This window comes from Stegodyphus dumicola, chromosome 9, assembly GCF_044657685.1.
Source record: "Stegodyphus dumicola isolate Sdum_Otavi_A_Nest chromosome 9, ASM4465768v1".
Lineage (NCBI taxonomy): Eukaryota > Metazoa > Arthropoda > Arachnida > Araneae > Eresidae > Stegodyphus > Stegodyphus dumicola.
Genome location: NC_140776.1, coordinates 122,154,229 through 122,170,828, shown reverse-complemented (window position 1 = coordinate 122,170,828; position 16,600 = coordinate 122,154,229). Strand labels below are relative to the sequence as shown.

Here is a 16,600-nt window from a genome sequence, read left to right as displayed (position 1 = left end):
AAAATTGTTGATCTGTTAACTGGAGACGGGAAAACTTTAGAGGATGATGTTGCTAAAGAAATCGAAAGTCGCGAGGTGTATTCTGATGATTTCATAACACTAACTCAGCAAATGAATGAAAATCACAATTTTCAGATGAAATCAGTTTAGAAACGAGGCTAAATGTTGGCGCTGGTATTTGTTGTAGTAAGATTAAACATTATAGGCTTCCGAAAATCAAACTTAAGAAGTTTGATGGGGAATTGATAAATTGGCTACCGTTTTGGTTGCAGTTTGAAAAAATTCACACTGACCCAGATTTATATGAAAGTGACAAATTTTCCTATTTGATTCAGTGCATGAAGCCCGGATCACGTGCTAAAGAATTTATTGAAAGCTATCCGGTGACTTCGGAAAATTATGATAAAACTGTTTTAGCTATGAAGGAACGTTTTGGGAAATCTGAATTATTAGTAGAAGTGTATGTTAGCGAACTAATAAAATTAATTGTTTCAAATGTGAAGGCAGATCACAAGGATAAATTACCTCTTGATAAACTGTATGATAAAATTGAAGCTCAGTTGAGAGCCTTAGAATCTTTAGGTCTTAAATCGAGCGAAAACGCATCGGGGTTATTTCCGATGGTGGAATCGTGTCTCACGGAGGATGTTTTAAAGGCGCAGCAAAGAAGTTCGCTCTTTAACAAGCCTGAAGAAACTGATCTTTCTCGCTTTACCAACTTAATGAAATTTTTAAAGGCTGAAGTGGAGGGTGAGGAGAGATTAAAATGGGCGCGTAATGAACTCGATGGTGTTAGTCGTAAAGAAGGATATCATGATAAAGCAAGGAGGGAAACAAATAGTAAATTTAAATTTAAGAAACAGGCAAATGTTCCCACTGCCACAGGTTTTCTTACAACTGAAGAGCATGCTTGTATTTTTTGTGGTAAAATGCATGATAGTAAAAATTGTTACGATGCATGTTCATTATCTCTTACTGAAAGGATTTCTAAAGTTAAAGAGGAAAAAACGTTGTTTAAAATGCTTGGAACCAAATCATACGGAAAAGTTCTGTAAACAGTTTGTTAGGTGTTTTTGCTTGTGGTAAATCACGCTCAGTTATTTTGTGTCCGGAAATTAATAATGAAACTGAACCTCCAACAGAAAAATCAGAAATAGACAACATACACACGGCTACAGTCAGGCAAAGTTGTACCGTTGACATAGCTTTAACGACTTTATGCGTAAGAGTAGCTAGTGTCAAAAATCATAAAGATGTTAGAGTACTCTTAGATTGTGGTTCCCAGAAATCGTACATTTTGAAATCATTAGCCGCCGAATTGGGGTCACCTATTGTCTCCAAAGAAAATGTTACTCTTACTTTATTTGGAAATGCCAGAACAGAACCAAAGTTGCATAACAAATATCGGGTAAATTTATGTTCAGACAGTCCGCGTAAGTATTCAGATCTAGAATTTGAATTTTTAGATCAAGACATAATATGTAAGGATATACCTCGGGTACCCAAGGATCCGATATTAAAAGAATTAAAAAGAAACAACATTTGGTTGTCGGATTTGGAAGCAGATTGTCCAAAAATAGAAATGCTCATCGGTAATGATATTTATGGAAAAATTCTCACGAGATCAGTAAAACAATTAAAAGGAGGACTAGCAGCAGTTTGTGCGAAACTTGAATGGACAGTTTGTGGTGCATCGGATGAATTTGTTAATCACAAAGATAAAGATGCTTCCATTTTGTCTGTAACTTTAGTAGGCCACGACTTTAAAATCTTCGATCTTTGGAGCTTAGAAACAATCGGAATATTAGACGTTCATCAGAATTCAACTAACGCTGCTGAGGAAGAAATTGCCCCGAACGATTTTTAAACTCTCTTTCCAGAAACGAAGATAGTCGTTATTGTGTCGGATTACTTTGGTTAATATATAACGCAGAACTGCCCTCAAATCGTCATGTAGCAGAAAAAAGATTGTTTAGTGTTACCCAAAAACTCAAGTCTTTACATAAATATGAAGAATATGATAGAATTTTTAATGAATGGATGAAGGAGGGTGTAATTGACATAGTACCAGACGATGAACTGAATTCTAAGGGGCACTATTTACCGCATCACCCAGTATTTAGCCTTTTAACTGTCATGCCCGAGATAATCTCGGGCACAGCACTGGTGTTCGAAAATGTCACGCCCGAGCATTACTCGGGGTAATTTTTTTTTTGAGTGCATCGTATTGTTATACCCGAATATATATCGGGAGACGTTTATTTCGGCTTCATCTCTTTGTCAAACCCGACTGTATCTCGGGAAAAGTTAATGTGCGCTCAGTTCAATAGATGACAGCACTTTACTGAAGATTTCAAAGGTTAGAGGTTATAAGTTCTTTGGTTCAAATTGCATGGGATCTTTTTGTTGTAAAATGGCGTCCAGTTCTTTGAAACGTTATATAGATAATTTAGATTCTTCAACCGAAGATGAAGGATGTGTGTTTGATGAGCAGTATTCATGATACTTCCATGGTCAGTCTCAAAAATAAAAAAATGGAGATATACTCAAGGCGAAGATTGTTTCTAATTGCAGTCTAACTATGGGTGGTGTAGATCGCTGTGATTAGGAAATATCCTTTCATCCAACAATCCGTTAAATGTCAGAAAAAATATTATAAAAAGATATTTTTACATTTACTAGACAAGGTACTTTGGAACTCATATTTGCTCTGTAAAAATGTAGTTGGGAAACATATTACATTTCTAGAATTTCGAATCCAAGTTGTAGAAGAACTTTTACATAAATATGATGATGCAGCTTCTGGACAAAAGAATGTTGGCAGACCACCTATAATAGATAACCCTGCCCGTCTTACTGAACGACATTTCATATCCCATATTCCTCCTACTCCTGCGAAACGTGCGCCTACAAGACAGTGCAAAGTGTGTTGTTCGAAAAAGGATAAAAATGAGGAAAAGATAAGGAAGGAATCACGATTCTGGTGTAGTGATTGTGGAGTTGGTTTGTGCTTGGAAAAGTGTTTCCAGTTGTACCACACAAGACTGAATTACTGAACTACTAATAGGTATTCACTTATATTTATTTCGTTTTTAGAAAATAATAAATTTTTTACATTTTTAGAAAATAATGTTCCACTAGAAGCGAACTTTATAACTGCCATGTTGAGTGGCAGCCGCCTCAAGCAAATATGCAGCGGCTACAAAACTTTAAAATTTTACCCATGTACGTCAAAATATCAATTTTTAACTACTTAAGTATATTTTATTTTGTACTAAACATTTGGTTTTTGCAATAAAAAAATTTGACAATTTGTGTACCCAAATCATCAAAATAACTTGACAGTTAAAGGGTTAAACTCGCTACTTCTAATATTTCCAGTTATGAGTTCACCTATCATTATCTCTAATCGCTGATCTGACTCATTCCGAACTTTTTGTTTCGACAGAAAACAGGTGTAAATATTTTGAACTGCTCTGATAATTGCATCATCTGCGCTCTTAGCAGTTCTTTCTGATTGTGAACAATCGACGTTAACCGTTTGTGCATATATATAAAAAATACCTTAAAAAATCTCGAAAGGTCTCAGATTTTAATTAATGGTCGCCCAAAAGGGTTGAGGATCTTTACGCTTTCGCTGAGCTTGCAGTTGACCAGTCTGCTTTTACACTCACCCCATTTATTTTTGACCTTTTAGCTTTATTATTAAGCATCATTTTCTTCGCACTTATGCCATATACAATTCAACTACAAAATTACAAAGTATATTCACAGATAACGTATTCATTCATTATTATTATATAAACGTAATAATTATTGATGAAAAAAATTATGCAAAATTCACACTTTAGACTTGCATTATTTTTTATTATTCACTGCTGAATCTGTAATAATATATTCTGTACAACATCTGCCTGCCATGCCGACTCTCTGAATTCCTGAATTTTGCTCTTGAAGCGCAGATGATGCACATAACTAACCAATTTTTCTGGTTTAAAGGAGTATTAAAAAATTGCAAGAATGAAGAACTAATGCTTATAAATTAAATACAATGTTAGTTACACCAGTTTTCCACAAGAATGCAGTTAATACTTAATATAAGAAAGTTAAAAGGGAATTAAAATTTGTTTCTAATAATGAAAACTGGCTCAAAATGTACAAAAAATTGGGTATATTTTAATGAGTGAATTACAGTCAAGTATTATAATCAATGGCTTGAGTGAGCTAATAGTTTTCTTAAATGTCAGAGCTATAAACGTTGCTGTACACTATTGACATTGCTAAAACCTTGTTCTGCAATTTGAGACTCGAAGTAAGTATGTGAAACGATATGGATCACAGTAAAAAAAAATTATGGAAGAAAGAAAATATATATGCATGTACTCAAAGTTGGCTTAGGAAGGACTAAAAATAACACACATGCTCAAAATCACTGTAAACTAGTTTTCCAGCAATCTTTGCATCTGATCAGCATGAAATATCAGAATTCTCACCTTACAGGGGTAACTACAAGCCCATTTAATATCTAGGTTAGCAGTGTTCAAGGATATTCTACATTCTTTCTCCCATATAATTAAATGAACTTTCAACAATTCCACGTCTACAGTTCAACAGTTCAATATTTCTATAGCCTCAACTTATCTCTGACTTCTGTTAGAAATGTAAAAGTTTTAAATTTATGTAATCTCTTAATGGCATATTTTTTCTTAAAAAAAATTGAGAATTAATGAGTCTACATTACACGAACTCGGAAATTCTGCATTTGAGAATGTTGAAAATCCAGAATTCCACCTATATCCAGGCTTCCACCTATATCCTACTTTTAGGAGAGAAATAAATGAGAAGAGGATGAAAGGTCTTAAGTTAACTAATATGCTTTGCTTATGCTAAAAATCTGCCTTATACGCCTACCTTTCAACAAACAAAAATCCCTTTTTACATCCTTGTGTGAAGTAAGTAGTGTAATCTCGAAAAATTTCGGATTTCATATCTCAATGAAGATATCCATTTTGACCGCTCGAGTCCATCTGAGTGGTTGTATTCGCATGACATCTGTACATATGAAGAGAATGAAAGGCTCATTTTTCCAAAACAAATTGTAAAATGGATTCAGAAGAGATTTTTTTGTAATGTCAGTATGTACATCTCCCTTTTTTGTTGCAATCGGCTGCACCAAACATATATGAATATATATATTCCCACACTGTTACCCAGCTCAATGAGGTCACATTTTTTTATTCTTACACGCTGGTAAACTGTGCATTGTTTGCTTAAAAGTGATCAGATTATGTTGTTCTTATGTTCTAATTAAGGTTTTTATGGCTTTAGTTAATCTGCATCATGCAATAGTCGTAGAATTATCATCAATTTTAAAATGGCACTCAGCCCAAGGAGGCCACCATTTGTTTACATTTGAAACTCTTAGTAGAATAAAGAATTCAGTTGGTGCATCAACTTAAGTGTCTTTTAGCCCAATGAGATCAAAACATAAATTTTGATTTTGTGCACTGAAAATGTTGTTTTCCTGCCCGCTAACTGAGTTGCTTGTTTTTGCATAGAAACTCTTCTAATTTCAATTGTTTATTTAACTGTTTTTAACTGCATCTGGTGCTTTAGTTTTTTCTGTATTTTACAATTAATGAAGATGTCTTGAAGTTTTATGTACTTTTGCACTGCCACGAAGGGAAAACTGAATTCATTGAAGGAGAAACATAAAATGAATTCTAATGAAATTCAAGTATTAATTTTAAATGAAGCAAAGCAAAAAAAAAAAAAAGCGTATAATTTAATAGCTTATACAAGGAAGGTATTGTCCACATCAGACCTCTCTCTTTTATTTTCTTTCTTTCAGACATAAAATTGTTATTTTTCACTCTTATAAGTGGAAATTACTACTAAGCTTCATAGAACAGAACTTAATGGTTTACATTCAGCAGCAAACAGGGTTTAAGAAATATACTATGTTTCTTGAGAGAATATGATATAGGTCTCTCAAGTAAAAATTTCCATATAATCAAAACAATCTAAGGCCAAATTTTGTCTATTTTAAAAACTGAAGCTTTTCAGCTTCTCATAAACGTCTCCGGAAAGTTAAACTGTAAACCAAAATTAGTATCAAACAAATCAGCTATTAGGCATATCAGATACCTGACATCCAGTTTCATCAAAATAATCATGAATAGCTCTTGCCATGACAGTCCCAACAGGTAATGTAGCATTCACTGTTTCTTTGCCCGTAGATGTCTTTATAAAATCAGCTCCTAAAAATGCAAGTAATTACAATTTGACACATACAACATTAGCTTCATAATGTTAGTTAACAATCTATTCATTATATCTAGCTAAACATGCTCAACATGTAAAAATAAAAGCTGAGAGCAGACTTCCAGTCTTAAAGCAACTTAGCTGGCTGCAAATATCACTGCTTATATTACAGTCAAAAGTCGTTAATCCGGAATAATCTATAATCCGGACCTCAAAGCTACAAACTTTCTGCACATGTGTCAACGCATAATGCGTTCACGCATGCACATATGCGTTGACGCATGCGCGTAATATCTTTACACATGCGCATATGCGTGTACGTCGCGTTTAATGTATAACGGACGGTATAAGCTAAGCTAAAATTATCTATTTCAGTTAATATTGCAGATTGCGTTGTTCCTTAATCTTTGAATTGGATCCGGCTTATTATTTTTTGTAGACTGTTAGAGCAATTTTATAAAAGTAAGCTTGAACTTTCGATTATGTCAAATAGAATTTCCGATGCTGGATACTGCCAAAGGATCTACAAAGCGAAAGAATGTTTCGATGTCCATCAAACAAAAAGTGGAATTGCTGCAAAAAAATGGATAAAGGCATATCTTTTGTTTCTCTAACCATTCCGAAATCTGTTTATCAATTTCACGCTGCTCTGCGGGGGAAGGGAACATCGCAGCGCACAATGAACTGAAAGTTGATCTGTCAGCGCTATCATTATCTTCAGGGCAGATGTTTTTATTTTATTCGGATTATAGTTCATTACTAAATGTAGTATTTCATCTCGATGTACTCTGTCTCTGATATGATTTAAATCAAATTCATTATAAATATCACGAATACACATCAAATAGAGTTTTCTGGTTGCAATTTTCGGATTATTCCTAGTATCCGGTGCACACGGGATTTGGCTACTTTTGGCGACTTTTATGATGAGCAGTAAAAACGGGGCATATACGATGAGTAGTAAACGGGTCATTCAAAGAATACATATAGTTATACGTATTATATATTATGTATATAGTGATAGTATATAGTGTATAGTATATGCACAGACGTTCTTTGGGTCATTTTTGGTGTTGGCGATAATTTTCAAAATCGCGCCATGGCTGCACCGTATACTAGGATTTTACCCAATTTTCTAATTTTGACTATGCGTAATGTATGCTTTACGCATGCGCGCGTGTAAAGAAATGTTTAATAAAGTAAACAAATAAATATTATACTTTTTTTATAAATTTTGATACCCTTTAGATCATAATTGTTCTTTATTTCATAAATTACAGTTTCATATTTTTAATTTTATAATTTCTGCATGCCATCTTACCAGATTTAAACTGATGATCTATAATCCGGAAAAATCAATAATCCGGAATCGCCGAAGTCCCGACGAGACCAGATTAAAGACTTTTGACTGTATTATGTTGCATATAAGTATTTTATATATATGCAGGAATATCACTGAATTTTTTAATCCAGTTATATATTTTTTTAACTGAAAAATTAACATCTGAGCAAATTTTCTCTCACAATGGAATTTTTGGGGTTTTCTATCAATTCACAAAAAGTTGAAATAAACAGTTCTGTCTAATTTCTTGCAACTATTTATATCAAACAACCTGCTTCAGATACTCATGGAAGCATTATAAATGTACAAGGAAGTTGGATGGTTAGGTGTGTTTGTAAATCAAGTTAAACTGTTTATTTTGCATACAAAATGGCCAAATGTGAAAGCAAATTTTTTGATGAACTTAAAATGAAGTACATCTGTTTCTCAAATGGTAGAAACAAATTTAGATAAAATATACTGTCTACAGTGGCACTTATGTCTCAGTGGCAAAAGAAAGCATTTAGAGGATCATGATTGTAAAACACAAGAAAAATGTTCAAGGGTCACAGAAATTTGTGTAAGCTTTCTTTGTGTAAGATGAGTTCATGAAGTTCGTGCAGCTGAAGAGACATTAACGTTCCATACTGTAAGGCACCACCAGAGTTGTACATCGAATTTTTGCACAAAAAAGCTCAAGGAAAAATATTTTCTGACCAGAAAATATCAAGTGCAAATATCACGATAAAAGCAATGATTAATTCTGTTATTTCACAATATGCAATTGAGACTATACTAAACACAACTTCTGGAATTACTTTTTGTGTTATGTACTCATTCAAGCAATCATCTTGCAGAAATTTTTTTTATTAATTTCAATGACAAGGCAAATACAAAAGTGCAAACAAACAATAAAAAATGAACGTAAATGTAACCAAAGTCACTGCTTCAAAAGTTCTCTAGCATGCCAGTAAAGTGCTGTTTCAGAGTTGCCAAGAAGTGACGCATATCGACGAAGGTTGTCTCTATTCATTAGATCTGCCGAACTTCAGAAAGGATAGCCAGGGTTAAAAAAAAATTCCAATGTAATAGAGGTGCTCTTACAAGCAACTATTTCAGGAGCCAAAATTGGGAAACAACTTCCCGCCATGGGCTGCTGGGGATCCTATCTTGAATTTGCAGTTTAAAAGTTTTTTTTACATTATTTGCTTGATATAAAGCCTGATAGAATTGAAAGATAATGTCAAAAAATTCATTTGCAATAGTCTCACGCCCTTTTCTGCGGGCCAATTGACCTGCTCATTCCCAAAAATGCCACATTGGAGAAAGCAATGTCAAGCGAATAACACCAAGCAAATCTGTTCCACTTCCTAAGAGTAATAATCAAGCAAATATATTCCATGTCTACAGTAAAGAATGGATTCACTTGATGTATAGTCCGTAACACCAAGCAAATCTGTTCCACTTCCTAAGAGTAATAATTAAGCACATATATTCCATGTCTACAGTAAAGAATGGATTCACTTGATGTACAGAACATTTTTTTTTAAAGTTTATAACTATTTCTCAATATGCACAGTAAAACCTGAGTTACTACAAGACTCTTATAAATTTGTGACTACAGAATTAAAACAGCTCTTATATTAGTGTGCAACCTGATAGTTGCCATTATCTCTTGCTGTACAGAGACTGAGTGAAATGGTTTCAGAATTGAAATTTTTTTTTTCACCCTTAGTCCAAACTACCAATAGAACATTTTTAAAGAATAATTTCTCTCAAATCTATGCTTTTTTCTTCATTCCATTACTTCATTTCTTATGAGTATGTTCTAAATGTCATCTGACGAAATAAGGCCAAGATGTAATCAAATAACATGCAAAATCAAAACACCTGAAAACAGAGTGGCTTCCAAATTTACACCCGCAAAACCAAAGAAGTCATGAACGAAGGAAGGTGGCTATGGAAAAGTATGATAGAAGTTGCAGAAGCAAAATATTTCTTCCGAAGATATTCTTGATGTTGTTGTGGTCAAAGACAGGAAGTTGAATAATGATAGAATTAATGCACAAAGATTGAGAAAGTTTCAATGAAGATGTAGTCACAGCACTTATATTAATCATTTTTAGTTAGGTATAATTTTGTAAAATAAGGAATACAATAAACAAATGCAAGTTGTTTCTACATCTGTCACAGACTACATGCTTGCCAGGAGAGCAAGTTTGGCAAAGATTTTTCCCTCCTGTTTTAATTACTTAACCCCTTCGCGCCGTGTAGCGGAAACGCACGCTTATCGCGGAGGCCGCCAGTGTCTTACGCGAGCGTCTGTCCAGGGCCGGGGGCTTTTTTGCTATTAAGCCTAAATCCATGAAATTTCCGAAGTATCAACGCATTGTTTAATAATGCTCTATAGAGTATTTAAACGGCTTATGCTTTATAGATATTTTTATACTATATACTTTAATTACCTTATTTCTTGTTTAAATGCATATTTTACACATTTTATTTTCAGTATTCATCTTTTTATGACTTTTAACATTATACATCTGAAAACTAAATATATTACTTAAAATTCTCTTTTCGTATGAAAAATTTGAAAACAGGGATCTACACACAGTCTTACGTTACATTCCTTACACTCGTAATAACTCATTTGCCGTTTTGGAGGATTTTTCCGGGAATGTGAACAAACGAAGCATCGTCGTCTCATTTTCTTATCAGTCTCTTCTGAACAAAGTTTTGGAAAATGTCTTTCAGTTAATCTTTCAGAATCAATATCAGAATATCAGAATTTCAGAATCAATATCTGAAATATTTTGCATCATTTCTGCTATTTCATGCTCTGTTAAGCATTTTCGACGCTTCGACATTGCAACGGTAAAAACAGAAAGAATTCACGTCTAACAAGATCTAATTATTTTCTAAAAACTGAACTGCAAACCGAAATACCCAACGCTTTAGGGCAAATAAAACTTCTCTACTTACAATAAACAACTACCATGTGCGAATAAAGTGCGATTTAAAGAGGCGTCATAAATCACGCCATTCGGAAACATTTATTTCCCCTTTTGTTTATATAATCAAAAAGACGTGTATGTGAGTCATGCTTCTCTCATTTCGAGTAGAAGGTCTAATGTACATGTATCTGAAACCATATGGACATACAGTGCCATCTTGTGGCAGAAATTATAGTTTTTAAAACGTTCCAAGACACTGGCACAAATACATGACAGTTGGCGCTGAGCGGGAAAACGCTCTTTGGAACCACCACTACATTTTACAGAGATTATTTTTCAGTTGCTCAATAGAAATATTAAAATTATATATTTTGCCATTTCCACAACCTAATGGCTATTTGTATTAACCTTCCAGCATGTGTGGTTGGGAATTTTACATGAGCACGAGCACATTATATTTTTTTCGACATCTGTTATTTTACCGTTTTTTGGCACGAAAAATGACAGAAATGAGTGAATAGTGATAATAAATTTGTTAAAACATAAAATATTACTGCAAAATACAAATGATGTCACATTTAAATGATAGTAAATTATTTTTAAATATTCAAATCAGTCAGGTGGAAAAGCAATGATGTATTTCATTATAAAAATTTAAAAATTTATTATTTAACTGTATCGTAAAATCCAAGCTAGTTTTAATATTCAACTGTCCTGTCCTGTTGATTTATCATTGAATCGAAGACAACTTGTTAGAAATAAAAAAATCCCTAGTAGATCCTAGTAGATCATCACAGCTCTTGTTATTTCAATTCCTGTGCTATCACTTGAGAACAATTGTTTTGCATTTATATGGTGTCCCTTTTTTTATGCCTATCATATATAACAATTCTAATTAGGCCATCATTTCCACTCAGGTAACAGTGCTATTATTCTCACGTCCAAAAGTTTCCTTGGCTTCTTTTTCTTCATCAGATAATTCTTGAAGAATGCAAGCAAAATCAGCTGGTTGCACATATCTTTTTACCATGAAAACCGATATAAAAATTATAGACTCGAATTTATACAAATTAAAATTATACACATCAATTAATAACACAAAATAACGAACTTTCCCCTACGAGCACGCGCATGTTGTAACTTTTATGAAGAAGCTGCCACGTAGCGCAAAAGTCCAGTAAAAAAAATAAAAAAAAAAAATAAAAAATAAAAAAAAATGTCACATGACTTCCTTTTGGCACATTCCATGATGTGGAGAAGGGTTAAAAGGAGGAATAGAAATGACATTCACACGCCTCAGCTGTGATATGCGAAAAATGTGCATTAAAAACCACATTTGTCGTAAATTTTGTGTATAGCACGCATACTGGAAAGTTAAATATGCACACGTAAAAAAAATTAGATTAAAAATTGGTTATTTTAATTATCAAAATTTAAGTTATAATACTTTAATTCTGTCAATAATTTCAGACTAATAATAGTCTGAAATTTGAGCCTGTTTAAGAGAGATTAATTTCTTTTCTTTTCACTTAATTTTAGGATCCACTTTTAATTTTGTTCTGCGGGGGGGGCGGATTATTTCGCTAAAAATCTACGAGCGGCTATTGACATTGAACACAGCTCAGATCGGATAAATTTAAGATTGTTAAATTAAACAGGATGTTGGGATATTTAATTTTTGGATTTAATAGTCAAAAATATTTTGTGGTTGATCTATACATTATGGTAACTTGGCGTTTTTTTGGCGACCAACTCTCCTCAGCAACCCTCTATTTTTTTTTCCCGCCGCCATTTTGTCTTCACGAAGTAAAGACATGTTTCTTTTCTTTTTATCTACTGAACACTTCTTCCAACAATCTACTAGCCGAATTACACTTATGCTAGCAATTTTATCTAACAAAACTGCTTAATCATGACAAATATTCACTGCAAAATTGGGAAAAAGTGCACAATACCATACTCCTTACGCGTTTTTCAAAATAACACATACACATAAACCATGTACACGCCGACTTATTTTTACTTAAAAAAAATCCCAGAATTGCACAAAAATGGCATTGCGCACACTCTTCACTATATCCATGTACACTGCTTTTTTCTCATAAATTAGAAAAATTTCACGAAAGTACATGACAATTTTCTCAATCTTTAAACCCGGTAAAAAGAACATATATGAAATTACCTGATCGCGAAAAAGTATTTACCCTTTCCAAATATGAACATTTCCACATATAAAATAAATAAAATATCCAAAAACCTTTACCTCTAAATCATCTATTATATTATAAACGTCAACAACGAATTCATACCGCAACCATTACAAATACTTAGTGTCAGATATTTAAATTATTTCCATGCACGTTTACTTCAACTAAACCGTATACCAAATTCCTACAAACATAAAATTCACAAAATAACTATCATTTAATTAAAATATAATTAAATTCAAAAACACTACTTAAAATATAAATGAGCACATACATTAAATTAATACATACATAAATACCCATTTCGAATTCACTTTAGTTACGGCCATGGGATCCAAAAATTCACGAACACTGTTTCACACAACACAGAATAAAGCCAAATACAAAATTTCCAGATTTTTTCCCGATTTCCCCCCTTTTCCGATTAAAGAACCATAATTCGTCCATTAATATCACATGACATATCCCATGATCTCTCATTTCCCTCACACAAAATAATGCGTAATCGGAACTGAGTACTGCTCACATTATTACCAAAGTCCCAGGTAGTAACCTTTATCGCCTCCAAAATGTCGCCAAACTACCAGTTACCATATTGTAAAGATCAACCTATTTTGTTTCTTTTCGTACCACTTATTTTTTCTCTTCCATACCACCAGTTGAGAATCGCTGCTTAAAACTATTTAAAATATGTTTAAAGTTGAGAAAAACAGTAAAGGAAAAGCTGTTTAAATGATAAAAAAGCATTTGCACTCAATCAATGCTCATAAATAAACATTTCTGTTGGATGTCCTTTTCCTCACTTCATGAAAAAATATGCATATAAGTACACAAGTATGTTGTATTCAAATGTGCATATATAAATGTCATCCTGCATTTTTGGCAATTATGTGAACCTTTAAGTTGCTACGCATTTACTTTCAAATCAGCCACCCTAGTAGCAAATGTATTTTTTTTTTTTTTTTTTTTTTTTTTTTTTTTTTTTTTTTTTATGTATATGTTCATAGATCAACCTTAAGTTTTAGGCCACAGTAACACATTTTGCTAATTTAGTCTTGTTATTTGTTTGTATATATCTACACTGCATTAGCAGCATACACATTAATTCCATAACATTGTGTCTTTCTGCATCTTCCCTCTTCATGTTCATTTGCACACATTCATAGCTACCATATTTAACTCTACACATAACCTAGCATATTCCCTGTAAATATTTCCATAATTTTCTTGTTTTCCTTTTTTTCCAATTTTTATTTTCATTCTTTCTTGTTCCTTAAATGACACCACCTTGCATTCCTACAAACAGGGGTGTTTGTGGGACCCCAAAAAATCCCCTGAAACTTTTACGGACTTACTTTTTTTACTTTTTTTTTTTTTCCGACATTTTGGAGTTTTGAGAAAGGGGGGGGGGAGAGAAGTGAAAAATTACAATTATGAAGTATTGAATGACCTAATGATAAAAGTTCAATGAATTACTTTTTTTGCAAAATTAATAACCATAAATTTTCAAACATATAAACTACTACATTTTATGTAAATATTTTAAATTACCTGAATTAATTCTTTAAAAAAATTTTCTAATTTCTGCTGCTTTTTTTTATTTTCTGATGTTTGTGGGCTTGTCTTTCTTTTGTGGTGAACTTCATAATTGCAGGAAGGTTGACTTTTATTTTCCTCATTTACAGTTGAAGAAATTTTCTCGAGAACTGCACATGCAGAGGTAGAAGCAGTTTGCTTTTCTGCTAATGTAGAAGGTTTTTCAGAGACTTTTATAGGTGACTCATCTGAAATACATATTTTTAAGTCCTCTTGATATGTTTTCCAACTTCTTTTCATATTCAATAAGAGATGTTTGTGAATTGGATCAGTCATTGGATTTTTTGAGCCATATTTTTCACATGAGGTTTCTTTAGAAGCCATTAAATCATATTTAATAGTCTGCACTGCATCTAGGGAATCAATCTTAATAGAGGTTCTATAGTCAGTGACAAGTGTATCCATTAAGTTGAATGCACTTTCCACCAATGGGCCATGGAAGCAGCTAAGGCAGGCTTTGACCAATTTAGCCAATACTTATAATCATTTGTGAAATAATCTTTTAAATTAAAAACTTTAGACCAATATTTATCAATTGTACACTTGACTTGATTTCCACTTTCATCAGATGTGTAGAGCATTTCTCTTTGGTGCTATAACCTTATTTCAGCTTCTACTTTTGACTTTTCATTATCACTAAAAATATGGGACATAAAAGGTGATAATTTTTCAAAAGCTAATATTGTACTGGTTTTACCTCTTAGCTCTGGATCTAATGCTGTAAAACTAATTAGATATGAATTTTTAAGGGGTAATTTCTGTTTCATATGCAGTGCTGTATTAGTATAAGCTTTCATCAGAGAAATTTGGAATTCTTTTGCTATTGGATGATTTTTTGATAATTTCTTCAGGAGAGTGGAAGCTTCTGCACCAGTAAATATTACTTTGCTAGGTAGATGGAATTCTGGATTTGTGACATCAACCTTCAATAAATCATTATAAGATGTGCACTCTATATTTTCTGGCTTCATAAAAAAAGAGAAAAATTTTGCCATAAATTTATAAATACTGGAATGTATTAAATGAAGCATTGGTTTTCTTTGTTTCAAATAATTTAATATATGCGTTGATCTCTGGTAATACTGCTGAATATAATGCCATATGCAATAAAGTTTTGTTTTGCATAACAAATAACTCATTTAGTATTCTTTTTTTTCAGAGCTAAAGCATCCTTTGTGAGTTGTTGGGAATGCAAGCAAGAATACACCCCTTCAACAATTTTTTTTCTGAGCTGCAGAAATATTTCTTTTATTGTATACAGTTTCAACATAAGAAAAATAATCCCCTTTATCAGCTTTATCCAAGTAGTGAAAATAAAATGCAATAAGAGCATCCCACAGATCTTTGATTCTTTCTAAAACACATAAAATGTACACCCACCTATGGTCTGGTCTCTTCAAGGGCTTAAGTTTTTTAATGGAAAGGGATTCACAGATTTTGAAAAAATTTTCTTTTTTACTGCAGCTTTTCATATCAAAATATATGTCATCAAAAAAATCTTCTAAGTATCTATCAAAACATGAAGCAAATTATTTTGCACAGTTATTAGCTGTGTGACATGTGTCACCATCAATATCTAATAAGTGGGGTGGGTGCTTTGTTTGATCGTAGTCTGGTTTCAACACCCTTTTTTTTTTCCACGCATGGTGTTGAGTCCATTAATACACTAATTAAGTCTGCCCATGGAATATTATTATCTTCAATAGTATTAACAACTGCTTTAAAAACAGCTTCTGAATTGCAAGATTCCATGTTTAGAGATGCAAAATGAACTACAACTTCATTTTGATTGTTGTCATAAAACTGCACCAATATTGCCAGTATACTTTCTTGAGCATTGCTAGTACTTTCATCCAAATTTAGAGAAAATGGAGTCTCCTTTAAAGTTTTAATGATATTTTCCTTAATAGTTTTTGCGAGCCCATATTTCGTCTTATAACATGCAGTAGTCCTGGACATTTCCAACGAGTTTAATGCCGTCTGATCGCGGCTCAACTGTTTGCAGAGTTCAATTAAATTGGGAGCTACATTGAAAGAAAGAGAATTCTCGGCGATAAACGAAGTTATTAATACCTCTTGGCATGCTTTTCTTGTCACTATATCCAATGGCCGAGCATAAGTCTCCAGTAAGTCATCAGTATTTTTTGAATTAGCATAATTACTTAAAGTCATTGAATGTCTAATGCACTTTGAATATTTTATGTGCGTCACAGTTTTAGAATGATTTGTGAAAGCCTTGAATCCTTCCCTACCATACT

General features: G+C 32.9%; 1 protein-coding gene across 2 annotated transcripts in view; it reads right to left on the bottom strand.

The window, feature by feature from the left end:
- Positions 1 to 5,817: 5,817 nt before the first annotated feature.
- LOC118201871 (deoxyribose-phosphate aldolase-like) overlaps positions 5,818 to 16,600 on the bottom strand; it is a 107,840-nt gene continuing 97,057 nt past the window's right edge. For both annotated transcript variants that reach the window (XR_015043075.1, XM_035374036.2), the window contains exon 2: positions 5,818 to 6,260. Coding sequence is in view for 1 of the 2 variants with exons in the window: in XM_035374036.2 (XP_035229927.1) it covers positions 6,124 to 6,260 (137 nt within the window). In the remaining variant the exon portion in view is untranslated. The remainder of the gene's footprint in view (positions 6,261 to 16,600) is intronic.